Source organism: Macrotis lagotis, chromosome 3 (assembly GCF_037893015.1).
Source record: "Macrotis lagotis isolate mMagLag1 chromosome 3, bilby.v1.9.chrom.fasta, whole genome shotgun sequence".
NCBI classification, from domain to species: Eukaryota; Metazoa; Chordata; class Mammalia; order Peramelemorphia; family Peramelidae; genus Macrotis; species Macrotis lagotis.
In genome coordinates this window covers 236,515,126-236,529,285 of record NC_133660.1, presented here as the reverse complement: position 1 = coordinate 236,529,285, position 14,160 = coordinate 236,515,126, and the positions used below count along the sequence as shown (strand labels likewise).

At 40.4% G+C, this 14,160-nt stretch overlaps 1 protein-coding gene across 1 annotated transcript in view; it reads right to left on the bottom strand.

The window, feature by feature from the left end:
* Positions 1-13,799, bottom strand: part of COPB1 (COPI coat complex subunit beta 1) — a 35,429-nt gene extending 21,630 nt beyond the window's left edge. The window contains exons 1-8 of the mRNA XM_074230222.1: positions 13,679-13,799; positions 13,125-13,269; positions 9,369-9,598; positions 8,699-8,868; positions 7,079-7,193; positions 6,737-6,829; positions 5,417-5,554; positions 3,498-3,617 (exon numbers count right to left, since the gene is read on the bottom strand). Coding sequence (XP_074086323.1) covers positions 3,498-3,617; positions 5,417-5,554; positions 6,737-6,829; positions 7,079-7,193; positions 8,699-8,868; positions 9,369-9,598; positions 13,125-13,215 — 957 coding nt within the window. The 5' untranslated portion in view covers positions 13,216-13,269; positions 13,679-13,799. The remainder of the gene's footprint in view (positions 1-3,497; positions 3,618-5,416; positions 5,555-6,736; positions 6,830-7,078; positions 7,194-8,698; positions 8,869-9,368; positions 9,599-13,124; positions 13,270-13,678) is intronic.
* Between the last annotated feature and the right edge of the window lie 361 nt (positions 13,800-14,160).

The window sequence follows — 14,160 nt, the reverse complement described above, 5'->3', positions numbered from 1 at the left end:
ACTCCCTCTCCCCTTTCCAGCTTTTTTTCCTGTGTTAACATCCTTCATTAGATTGTAAGTGATATCTCTCTTTTTTTATATTTGTATCCTAGCACAGTGCTTGGTTGCATGTTGTTTTCAGTCATTTCAGTGGTATCTGACTCTATGATTCCCTTGGAAAGGATACCAGAAGGGCAGCTAGGTGGCGCAGTGGATAGAGCACAGGTCCTAGAGTCAGGAGTTCAAATCTAGCCTCAGAAACTTAATAAATGCCTAGCTGTGTGACCTTGGGAAAGTCACTTAACCCCAATGCCTTAAATAAGATAAAATTTTAAAAAAAAGAAAAAGAGAGAAAAGATACCAGAGTGGTTTTGTCATTTCCTTCTTCAGCTCATTTTACAGATGAGGAAATTGGGGCAAACAGAGCTAAGTGACTTGTTTAGGGTCACACACATAAAAAGAGTCTGAGGCCAGATTTTAACTCAGGGAGAAGAGTCTTCCTGACTGCAGATCTACCAAGTCATTCACTTTCAGTATGGTAGAGAGAATAAAACATGAAGGAGAGACTGTGAAAAAGACAATGGAAAAGCTTAGACAAAATGAGGAGAAATCCCTCTATCTGGGAAGAAGGAAGGCTTAATGGAGAAAGTCTCATCTTGAGTTAAGATTTCAACAGGAGATGTGGAGAGTCCCAGTTCTACGGCAATGGTCTCAGTGAATACATGAAGGTAAAACTAGATCTGGGAACAGTTTGTCTAGAATACAGGTCCTGTGAAGGGTTTTAAAGCAGAATAAGGCTGGCAAGACAGAGGGACTGCCATGTGTGTGCCAAGTGTTGGAGATACAAAGAAATGCAGTTAGACAGTACCTACCCCAAGGAACTTATATTTGAATAGGAAAAGACAAAATAAAAAAAAGCTGGGAAGCAAAGGCTGAGAAAGATCCAGAGTGGAAGCATGGTCAGAGACATCTAAAAAGTATATGGGGGCCAGAAATTGAGCAAGATAAAGCCAAGCAGGCCTATGGAAACCTGGTTTTCAGGAGGGGAGGAGTGGAAGTAATAGTGTGTGTAAAAACTACCCAGATGGAAATGCCTGGGGACTGCTATGGAAGCAGTCTGTAACATGACAATCTGAAAATAGGTTTTACTTGTTGCACAAATAAAACCTATATTATATTTGTTTCCCGTCTTAGGGAGGAGGGAGAGGAAGGAAGGAGAAGGGAGAAAAATTTCCAACTCAAAATTTTTATTAAAAAATGAACGCTAAAATTGTCTTTAATTGGAAAAAATAAAATAACTATTAAGAGTCTGTATTCCATCACTGAGATGGTTTCAGAAAAACTGAAGATGTACATGAAATGATGTAGTGAAATATACTGTAGAACCAGGAGAACAGACTGTGCAATAAAGGAAAGAATCAACTGCAAAAGAGTTAGGAACTCTGTCAACACAATAAACAGCCATAACGTGAAAAGACTGATGATGAAAAATGCAATCCAACTCCACCAAGAAAGCTGGTTGACAAAAGCATTTTTTCCTTTTTCTTGCTTTTTTTTTTGATAGGGAATGGAAGAGGGAAGAACATAGCTAATGAGGAAATTTGTTTTGCATGACTATACATATTTATAATGGGTTTTGTTTTTCTTGCCTTCTCAATGGGTAGGGCAGGGGAAGAGATAATTTGGAACTGAAAATAAAATAAAACTGATGTATTTCCTCCTCAAGGCACGGAGGAGTCAGGGATGATTTTTTAAGGTGATCTTATTAGGATTGTGCATCAGGGTAGTTATTTTGGCAGCTATGGGAGGGATGGCCTAGAGAAGTAAAGGCTTGTAGGCCAGGGGAACAGTTAGGTAGTTAGAGACAAAGGTCCAAAGAAAGGCAGCAGAGGTTTAAGTGGAAGAAAGAAAGTGTGGAGGAAACTGACAGGTCACCTGCCATTCCACAGAGGGGAAGGGGAGGAAAGAGTGGAGCAAGAATCTTGGAAGCTCCAACTGTTTCAACTGACCTATTAGGGAGCCTATCACACAAAAGGTGCTAAAGAGCCCCTCAGCCTGAGGGACACACAGAAATTGGAACTGTGAAGAGCTTGTTTGGGAAAGACTCAATTAAGAACATGCTGACTTTGAAGTGTCTTAAGGTCACAGAGGTGACTGATGGGCAACTGGAAATGCAGGAGTAGAGCTTTAGGAAACAGTTCCATAGAAGTGATGACTGAAACCCCAAGCACTGGCTGAGAGAAGTCAAAAGGAGAGAACACAGCTGGAGAAGTCAGATGAGGACAAAGTCTTAAGGGATACTTTAAGAGAATGATATTAATCTTAATGATTGTAAGAAGAGAATGGCAAATTCAACAAGAGAACATAATGTAAGGTCTATAAAGTTCAATGTTTTATTTTCTACCATGTATCCACCATGGTTTATGGCAGGTGCTTAGATGAATGCTGGTTGAGTAAATGAAAAAGAAGTGAAAAAAGGAAAACCAAGTGAAAGCCATGTCATGGAAGCCAAGTGAGGCTGCAGTATTGACAAGCTGCTGAAAAGTCACCAGACCAAGGCCTGACAATGAAGGGATCACTGGGGCCTCTCCACAGATGAGACTGGAAGCTGGATGGCAGAGGACCCAGGTGGGGGTGGGGATGAGAAACTGCAGACGACTTTTACTACAAGTTTCACAGTGAAGGTCAGGAGGATAACTGGAAGCAATGGCAGAGTGAGGAAAAGGGTTTTTTGGATGAGGAAGCTGGAGCATGTCTGTGACTAGTCAAGAAGGACTCAACAGAAAGTGAGCAATCAACTCACAACTACCAAATCACATTGGATCACCAACTTTCCAACCCTGAGGTGATTCATTTGATCTAGAATTGATACTACTGGATTTAGTAATGGCTCAGTTCATCTCCACTCAGAGAATTCTTCTTCCTTCATGGCATAGAGCTCAGTGAGCACCATCATGAAGGAGGAAGGAAGGATTCTAAGAGTAGAGATGAAATGAGCCATTATTACCACATGAAGACTTTCCTGATCTCCTTAGCTGCTAGTATCTTCTCCTTTCCAAACTAACTTGTAGTTTACTTTGCTGTTTATTTGTTCACTTGGGTTCGACTCTTCATGATGCTATGAACTATACTTTGTTTTTAGCAAAAATACTAGAGTGGTTTGCCATTTTCTTCTCCAGTGGATTAAGGCAAAGTCAGGTTATGGGATCAAGGTCACATGCCCAGTGAGTGTCTGAGATTGATCTGAACTCAGGTGTTCCTGACTGCAAGCCCAGTGCTCTATTCACTAAGCCACCTAGCTGCCTCTTCTCTTTATATTTATTCTGCACAGACTTATACTTGGTTCCCCCAAACAACCAACAGTCTTTGGGAGCTTAGTACTGGGAGTTATTAGTATCTCTCTAGTGCCTGGCAAAGTGGCTGGTAAACAGATTCACTAAATAAATATTTGCTGGCTGAATGATTGACAGACCAAAATCTTTGCCATTACCCAAAGAGAATGCTGAGACCACACTCACCTGCAGCACACGCTCATGAGCAGGATGCTCTTTTAGCTCTATCAATCGATCCAGGACTATGAGTTTTACATTGTTGTCACTCTCTTTAATAATCAAGTCAATGTAACACTGAGCAGCAGCCTAGAGAAGAAAAGTACAAATGTTCAGGAACATACTATGGTGACATCCAACCACACACACACACACACACACTACAATGGTCTAGTCTGGCAGCTCCAAAAATCAGGAGGGCAGTCCAGATGATCCCTGAGCATCCAAACCAACCCAGTGTTTCTTCCTCTGTGTCACCTAGCTACCTCTAGGCAGTTCACTACCCTGCTGACTGCCTCAGGCTCCTCATCTGTAAAATGGAGAGAACAACACACCCCTTCTAGGGTGTCATGAAGATCAAAAGAGATCATATTTATAAAGTATGCTGCAAACTTTTAAGTGTCATAAGATTACATGCTAGCTTGGGGCAGCTAGGTGGCACAGTGGATAGAGCACCAGATAGAGCATTGGCCCTGGAGTCAGGTGTACCTGAGTTCAAATCTGGCCTCAGACACTTAATATTTATTATCTAGCTGTGTGGCCTTGGGCAAGCCACTTAACCCCATTGCCTTGCAAAAACCTAAAAAAAAAACACACACAAAAAAAGATTATATGCTAGCTGCTGTTATTGCCTAATTTCACAGGTGAATAGAAAGCAATCACAAGAGCCAGGGTTGCTCTAGTAACAAGAACTGACAGCTAACAGTCTGGGAGCAAGGTTGCAAAAAGAAAAACCACAAGAAGATGGTACACAGATTTGCAGAGGCCAAGAATTCAGATCTTTCAGCATAGAGGCAAAAGGCCTCCCAACCTTGACAGCATTTGAGCATGTTCCCCAAGTCACCAAGGTAGCCTTGCAGAGGAACTCTGGGAGGGAGGGAGAAGTCAGGCTCCAAAGCCCTCCTCATATACTAGCTGGCACCCTGGGTAAGTCACTTACCTGTCTGTTTTCCCATTTACAAAATGAGGGCAACAATGCTTGTAATATCTACCTCAATGAGTTGTTTTCTGTTTTGTTTTGTTTTTTGCAAGTCGATGGGATTAAGTGATTTGCCCAAGGTCTCACAGCTAAGTAATTATTAAGTGTCTGAGGCCGGATTTGAACTCAGCTCCTCCTGACTCCAGGGCTGGCTCTATCCACTGCACCATCTAGCCTGTCACCCCTCAATGGGTTGTTGTGAGGAGAGCACTTTGCAAATGTTCAAGCGCTATAGAAATGAGCTATTTTTATTATCATGGCCCAGAATAATTAGGAAACAGTTAAAAGTATGGTTAGTACACTATATAAGAGAAAAAGCAAATTTAAAATTCACTCTGGAAAGATGTGCATCCAAAAAAATTAAAATATATAACAGATCTCAGTGTTTAATGAGAAACACTCAACTATTCAAAAAACCCGGATATCCAGAATGACTCATTCCCTAAGACTTTAGGGGAGTTCTTTTTACTATATTTCTCATCAAAACTAAGGACAGATGGAATAAAGTGAATAAGATCATGAATCAAAGCTGAGAAAGAAAGCACCAAAGTCTTTAAATTAACCAATGCTAGTATGCCCTGAGGATACTACGTCTTTAAGGAAGTGGACTAATGTGGGAATTTGCTTTGTTTGACTATGTACATCTGTTACAAAGATTAGTTTGAGAGATTTTTTTTCCCCCTTGAAGCTGGGGAGATAAGAGAAAATGCTTAATTGAAAAACTATAAAATAAAATAAAAGCAACATAAACAAGAGAGAATAGCAAGAATCATATTAGGTAGGGAAATGGCATTATATAATCTTCATTTTGTGTCACATAAATACAAAGTGAACTGCACCAAATGACTGTAAACTCAAAATCTCTATGTCATCTCATTTTTCTACTCAACATCACAAATGACTTTAATACCTTGATTGCTGTTGGGGCACTAGAGAGTGTAACTAAGGTGCCTGCAGCTTCATATTTTACTGCAGGGCTAGATGATTGCAATAAATTATAGATGCAACGAATAAAACGAGCTCTTTCTGATGGATTTGCATGGCACACCTAGAAGGGAAAAATAGCATGTTTTGAGTAACAGTAGAAATACTTGTTCATACAATCAAAATTCCTTTAGGACTTGATCCTATGGAAGATCACCTTTAAATGGGATTTATATAAAAACAAGATAATGGCCAATGTAGTAAGAGATTATGGTAAATAGCAAACTTAGTAACTTTTCAAGAGGATATTTTTCGTTTAAACATCTTACCTTGTATAACAGTAACAAAAATATTGGCCATGGAAAAGTAATTTTTTTTTGTAAATTCTAATACATTTTAAACATATAGAAAGGTAAACTTTTATTTAAAACAAATAATCACTCACTAATTTAGGTACTTTCTAAGACTGGCTATTTTTTTTTCAGAATTTGTTTGATTTTAAGTAAACCCCATTACACCATCATGGACTAGATCAGAGCTGTTCAAAATGCAGCAATTTTATGTGGCCTCCTGTGGGTTTACTAAATGTTTGAGTAATTGAAGCCAAGCTACCTCAGAACTCTTACTAAAATGGCAAATAAAAATGTCCTGTTATTTCAATAAAAACTTTTGAAAGTAATGTTACACAGCCCTGGTCTAGATATAAATTATTTTCTATTGGGCAAATAGGAGGCTTCTAGACAGCAAGGAAACCTCAGGAATTTTCTAGTTATTCTAAACTAATACTATGTTAATGAAAAACAGCTGTTTGCACATTTGAACTAATCCCCCTTGCTGCACCTCTGAACAGCATGGGGGATTCTATAAACAAGTCTGGCAATTTTAATTTGGTAAAAGATAATTCATCCCATTCTTGTAGAGATGTTTTCTGAATTCTTCAGTAAGACAGGGCTAATTAAGTATTTCATATGAAAATTCAAACAACCTGATTCTACATTTTTTAACAATAAATTGACAAAGTTACATCAGGAGAGTGAAGCATCTCTGGTAAGTATTATATTCTCTTAACTAAAATGTGATCCTGAGCACAGCGCTGTGAAAAAATTTGAAGTTTCCAAAAGCTGTGGTGTCCTAATCAAGTCAATGCCTTTAATTTTTACTCAGAGCCCTCTCTGCCACAATATGGCTTCCTTTAAAACTATCAACCAGTTTAATTTGATTCCAAAATAGACAAGCTATTTAAAGAGTTGTTTTAAACTAAGTTTTGAGAATCTGCTTTAACACCCTATCAATTTTTTCCCCTTACCTTATAAATCAGTTCAACAATGACCAACTGAAGAATGTCCCCAAATGTTTGAACTTGATCAATGCATGTACTTAGGTAATCCAAAGCTCGATCCTAAGCAAATGAAGAAAGAGTAACACAATGTCACCATTCAGAAATGTAAAACTCTGTCAGTAAAATTATTTTCACTTTATACAAATTGGGTTCTTGGGTCTAAAAAGTCAATGAAATGACACAAATTTCATGCACTGAAAATGAAATTATCTCAACTATTTTAGTACATGAACCATTAATGATTGAAAATTATGAATAAAGCTTTCAGTTCTAAACTTCATTATGAGTGTAAGAGAAAAAGTACTTCACCTGGTCAGCATGGATGAGCATCATAAATGCATTTCTTTTACAACTTGCATCTTTCTCATTAACCAGAAAATCATGGATGAGTTCAGGAGCATCAGGTATAAGATGTTCAAAATTCCTTTAAGCAAAATGATAGAAAAACAACTTTAAGATCCCAAAAGAAAACACTTCTGCCTCTGCTTTTTTCAGTCCCAGACTAAACTCTAAGGTGTTAATAGTAAGTCCGCTAGCTGAATCCTCCAAATGCTTGCCCCAGTTGGGTCAACAGCAGGCACAAAAAACCTATGTTAGCACCTTTCACAGGAATCACCAAATTTTATAGCTCAGCATATAAGGTGATCTCCAATCACCCTAATTTTACATGTAATGAAACTGAGATCCAGAGACTGACCTTATCAAAGGCCACACTCCTAGCTAATGGAGGCAGAGCAAGCACTGAGATCCTCTCTTTTCCGGTCTGATGCTCTTTGAACTAAGCTAGGGTACTTCATTTATTTAATAATGGCTCTTTATTTTAGTAAAATGTTACAGATCATAACAGTTAAAGATGATTTTAACCAGGATTTCATCAAACAGAAACTTCTTACATAGCTCATACAATTTATGAATGTAATGATAAATGGTGATCCTAAGATGATGCAATATGCTCAAGCATCATTCCCAAACAAGCAATTCCTCAACTATCAGGGATACAGCAGAGAACCAAGAAAGAAGGAAAAAAGATCCCTAAGCACAAAAATGTTCATATTATAAAGTTACTACAACCCCTTTCCCTCAAGAAGAATGTTCCCAAGCTCTACTCAGAACTTTCCTCTCATTTTATAAATAGTGTCACTTCTAAAGGTAGGCTCACAGCAAACAAGAAGTGAGAGAGTCCAGTAGTAAAGTTAAGAGGCAGAAAATTCCACAAGTAAAGTCACTGGGATCAAAGTAGGAGAGGAACCTTTAAAGAGCTATTTCACATCCCCAGAACATCACTGTGCCACACAACACAGTCCTGGGCAGTCAGAAAATTGATTTGACACCAACTCATAGGGGTAGTCTACATCTGACAAGGTTCATCCAACTCTATAATACACCCACAAATGATAAGAGCTGAAGGACTGAAGACATGGGCTTTGTCAAAGACATGAGGGAAGTCAAATGTAAGAATTGCAATATACTCTTGTTAAACATGCTCAGAGGGAAATCTGTGCCTATGTATTTTTTTTTTTAGGTTTTTGCAAGGCAAACAGGGTTAAGTGGCTTGCCCAAGGCCACACAGCTAGGTAATTATTAAGTGTCTGAGACTGGATTTGAACCCAGGTACTCCTGACTCCAGGGCCGGTGCTTTATCCACTGCACCACCTAGCCACCCCTTGTGCCTATGTATTTTGAAAAAATTATATTTTTAATTGCAAATAGTTACACATTTTATTTGGATATTTTCCCCCATATTTTATTTGTTGAGTGTTAGCAAACTTATTTCAAAAGTTACTTAAAGAAGGAAAAAGGAGCCAATACCAGGCTCTGTGTGAGAAGAAAAAAAAATGTTTAGTACTCCCAGAACTGAAGAAATGAAAGACGGCTTTAGCTCCTTTCCTCACTTACTCTGCTGAAGCAGAAGCATGAACACCTACACACCTGTAGATGGTATAGATGGCCAGGACAGCATTTCTCCTGACATAACTGTGTCGATGCTCCAAGCAGGCCCTGATAGCTGGCATCAGGGGCTCTAGTAACTCAGCTTCTTTTAATTTGCAAAGAAAACGAAGAGTAGAACCCCGAATAAACTCATTGGGGTGTTGAAGATCCTAAAACACAAATTATTCAAACAACAAATACTTTCATTTTTTAAAAGGAAATGTTTTAAAATGCCAAAGTAGTTTTCAATGTCTCAATATTTTGAAGGGAGAGTGTGGGTAAGAAGGGTTTGAACATTTCCTTATCAAAAGAAAATGTTAGCTTCATTCTTAATGTTGTACATCTGAATCAACTTGTACTTTTGATATCTATGTGTCTTTAGTGTAAGATAATTTTATAACATCTCTCTAATAAGTATCTTTTTTATTTATAATATCTATTATTATAGGGATTTGTTATTGTAGGGAATTTCAGCAAAGACAAGAAGAAATGAATTTATTTTGGAATAAAATCAATCTTCCCATTTCACATATACAAACCTAGTTCTGAATATCACTGCATTTTCTGCTCAAAATGAAATTTTAAAGAAATGACAACTAATTTTAAAAAATCATTCAGAAAAAGGAGTAAAACCAGAACCAAATTCTAGCTCTATAGCAAACCGATTTACCTTTCGATAAGCATCACACACAAGGATCATCTCATGTAAAAGTCGACCATCTGGAGTGGTTTTGGGAACAATTTCCCAAAATACTAGGAGTAATTTTTTGATGGTGTGATCCTGGAGAGGCAGCACAAAGCGAATGATGGTCATGAGAAGCCCAGGAAGCTTTTCACCATTCAGGATCATAATGATTACTTTCTTCAAAGCCTCAGTCTTTGACTTCACATCTCCCTTTTCTAATGAAAAGCATAAGTTAAAAAAGAATGTATAATAATCTAAGGAAGAAAGTTTTAAAATTAACAATCAAATGAAAAACATCAAATATCAGACAATAAAACCCTAAATCTGCTTCATGAAAAATTCAAATTGTAAAGACATACAATAAATACCAAATAGGGAAAAAAATCACATGAAATGAAAACACAAAGTAATTAATGACAGGGTCCTGGTACAGTGAAAGAGGTTTGGACTCAGAGCTGGCAGATCTAGGTTCTAGCCTTCTCTCCATCACTAACTTAGGCAAGTTCTTCTTCCTCATTTGTTTTTAGCTTTCTCATCTATAAAATGGAAGAAATGGAATAGATGATTGATAAGGTTCCATTTATTAGTTCTAACATTCTATGACTTTGGGTTAGAGGGGTTTGTTTCAATGTAGACAACACTTAGTTTCCAGAAATCTGTGAAGACAATAAACTGCTGGTAATAACAGCTCAGAAACTGAGAATGATTAGAAGGATTTCTATATTGCAACATTTAATGAACTTGGGGGTTTTCTTCTCCTTTCCTCTCCCTCAGCTATGAGATCCTGGATATAAGAACTGTATGTACTGGTTTGTCACTATGGAAGACACCACATCCAGAAAACATCGCTAATTTCTTTGTTTTTCTATAATTTGTGTTTATTTTGCTTTTCAATTTTTATTATTATTAATAAACTAGCAAAACTAAAAGATGTCAATTTCCTCCAAAATCATTAATAAATTATTATTCAATTTGCAACCAAACAATGCCAAATTTTGTTAGATTTGCTTTTGTCATGTTCATACCCTATTGCTTCTAGTTCTGCTTTCTGGAACAAAAACCCACCCCCTCTTAAAATAGGAAGCCAGCTCTCACTAGCCGGTCCCTCCTCCTCCCCAAGTCTTTTCTTCAGGATATACAAAGGATTACATGATCTGAGCAGGAACAAAACACAGAGATCATCTAATTTATAACACTTTCATTGGGAGATGATATATTTTGCCCAAGATTTCCAAGGGAAATAAGAACCCTAAGTAGGATTTGAATGCAGGTCCTCTAATGTCAGCTTCAGGACTTTCATCTCTCTCCAGTTGAACCCATCCCCATATAGTATACTCTTAAGGCCCTTCACCATTCCAGATATTGCATTCCATGTATTTTCCACTCTATATCTTTGTAAAACATGGCTCTCAGCCTTGCATACAATATTCCAGATGTGCTCTGATAAGAATACACTGAGATTGTCATCTCTGTGTTCCTAGATTGTACATCTCCAAATAAAGTTCAAAACAGAATTCATTTTCTTGGCTGCCACATCAAATGAGAAAGCAGTTCACTAAAACCCCCAAGCCCTTTTCATGTGAACTCCTGTCTAGCTCTTTCTACTGTCCGCTGCTAGGAAAACCAACTTTTTCAATCCAAATGTAAAACTTTACCCCTAATTAAGTTTCAGTAGATTATACTCAAGATTCTACCTTGTCCAGCAATTGACTGTCAAGCAGTGAACTTTCTATTCCTTTGTCATCTGAAAAAGCAGGTCTTTGTGTTTATCCAAGTTAAAGATAAAGATGTTAAACAGTGCAGTCACTGTTCCCTGGGGTATTACAAAATTCTTTCCAAGGTGGTATCAAACCATTAATGACTAAGTTTTATATCTGATCATTCAACCAGTTCTGAATCTAATAACAGCATAAGAATTTGTTCAATGCACTCTCTCTTTATGGTAATCTTGGAAGGAAAGGAGTATCTTCCTATCAGCCACTCAGTTTGTCTTTCCCAAACTAAAGATCATTTTGCTAGGCAGAGAAAACAGAAGTAAAATAAGAGTTGAGCAGCTCTGCTGTCTCTCTTCCTCTATCACTGACTCATTTACCAGTCCTATCTTCTTAGGCACTCTACTTTTCCCAATTTTTCTGTCATCCTTCATGTCCTTCTTTCTTTCTTTTTTTTGCAAGGCAATGGGTTTAAGTGACTTGCCTATAGTTTCATGTCTTTCCTACCAACTTTAACTCAATGTGAGTATTGATGCTCTTGACACTCTTCTTAAAGGATTGTACCATATTTTTATGTTTATTTTTGCATTTGAGATTCAATTTTATATCCAAAACAGAACTCATTTATTTTTCCTGCAAACTCATTCCTTTTCTGAACTTTATTGGCTTCTTTTTAGGTTTTTTGCAAGGCAATGGGGTTAAGTGGCTTGCCCAAGACCACACAGCTAGGTAATTATTAAGTGTCTGAGGCTGGATTTGAACTCAGGTACTCCGGACTCCAGGGCCTGTGCTCTATCCACTGCACCACCTAGCTGCCCCTTTATTATTGTTAAAGAGACTTCCAATCTTCTGGACAGCCATGTCTGAAACCTTGGTGCCAACTTCAACTCCTTGCTCATTTTAACATATCTAATCATTTCTTTCTCCACAATAGTTCTTCACCACTTTTATGTAAGACCTTTGCACTTCTGGCACAGACTATTAAAACAGTCTTCTAACTGGTCTTCTTTGTGTCAGGTCTCTCCCCACTACAATCCATCCTCCAGAGTCGCCAAAGTGATTTTCCTAAAGAGCTGATATGGTCAAATTCCATACCCTGCTAACTCTCAACAAAATCCAGTGGTGCCCTCTCTATTCCCTTCAAGATCAAATAGCAACTTCTTTTTCTGGCATTTCAAGCTTTTCACTATGTTCACTATGTCACCCCTTCCCTTAAATCTATGATCCAGCCCAACTGATACTCACTGCCCCTCACATCCAACGTGTCTTTTCTGTGCCTTTGCACATGTAGTCCATAATCAGAAGCATTTTATGCATCATTTTTTTCATATAAAAGGTTTGGACTAAAATCCCCTATAAGAACCTTTCTTTTATGTCTCTTCATAGTGTGGGAGTGACCACAAATTCATGACGGCAGTGTCAACAAGATTCCAAATCTGACTTGTCCAAGGGAAAAGGACTGGGGGAAAAAACCAAATCCTCTACTACTTCTTATCACCGGAAGACTAGCTTAGCAAGTTTCAGAAAAGCACATCCCCAGGAAGGTCATTCAAAATGTAAGAAATCTTTCTGCCCATGACTCACAAAGATGGTAAACCTACAGAGGTTTGTGAATTGTGCAGATAAAGGCAGCCTAATGAAATCATAGGTCTCTTTTTTTTATTTTTTTAGGTTTTTGCAAGGCAAATGGGGTTAAGTGGCTTGCCCAAGGCCACACAGCTAGGTAATTATTAAGTGTCTGAGGCCGGATTTGAACTCAGGTACTCCTGACTCCAGGGCCGGTGCGTCCCCTAGCAATAGAAGATATTCTTGTGCTGAGTCCAGATAGAAGATTCCCTATCTCTGGTACGGTTCTCCAATTGCTCAGAAGCAGGTAATGTTCTATTTATTGCACTGAACCTTGGAATACTTATTTTCCTTAGTTAAATCCATGATTTTTCAGAAAAGATACCTCAACTTGGGTCTCTTGTACTGAAATAAAATAAAAATCAACTGTTGGCCATTATAAATACAAAGACCCGTCACTTACCAAGGTCATTTTTCAAGATAATTTCAGAGGGTGGTTCCGAGTCCATTGGCACGTTGATTAACGTATAGCATACGTTTTCTGCAGCTGTCATGATGTCTGTTTACGGGTTACTCCCCCAAGGTGAGATTTTTTGATATCCAAAATTCTAGAAAAAGCACAAGAGAGCATTACTTTCTAAAAACTTTCCATAAGCCGATAAACACGGGAAATTGAAGGGCAGAAGAGAGGCGAGCCGGTGGCTGCTAGCGGGGAAGCCGGGGCCGCGGGGGCCCCCGTCCCGGCTCCTGGGCGGCTCCGGCCCTCTGGCCTCAGTTTCCCCGCCGGTCACGGGGAGGGTCTCCTCCGTCCCCGAGCTCACGGCACTCCCCGCGCTGGGGGGCGGGTTGGGGTGCCGGGGGGCGCGGGGGCCGGGCCGGAGGGAGGCCGCAAGCCCGACTTCCCGGGCCTGGTCAGACGCCCCCCGCCCCGCTGCCGCCGGGGGCCGCCGCCCCCCACCCCTTCCCAGGGGGCGCCGCGGCTCGGCCCCGGGCCCGGCCACGACCCTCCTCCACTACCTGGCCCGAGGCGGCGGCGGCGGCCGAGGCGGCGGAGGCTCCTCCGAGTCCCGGGCTGACGTGGAAGGGATCCGGACCGCGGCCGCCCAGCGTCTACGGAGGCCCGCAGAGGACACGCCTCCCCGCGCCGCGCGGCCCCGCGGCCCACGTCCGCCGCCCCGCCCCGGCCTCGCCCCGCTCACGCTGATTGGTGGAGCCCTTCCAGGAAGCGGGCGGGGGGGAGGCCGAGGCGCCGCGCCTGCGCGCGCGCGCGGGGAGCACCCCCCGACGTGACCCCACGCCGCTCCGAGCGCCGGAGAGCCCCGGAGAAGAACCCGGATCGTGACCCCGCCGGACCCTCAGCGTTGCGACACCTCGCGCAGTCGGGAGCACCGGGCGCGCCTCCGAAGCCGGCCGCCCCTCCCGGCGGGGCCATCCGGGCCCCGCGCCCCGCTGCCCTCAGTTTCCTGCTCTGTCAGAGGAGCCGGAGGAGGAAGAGACGG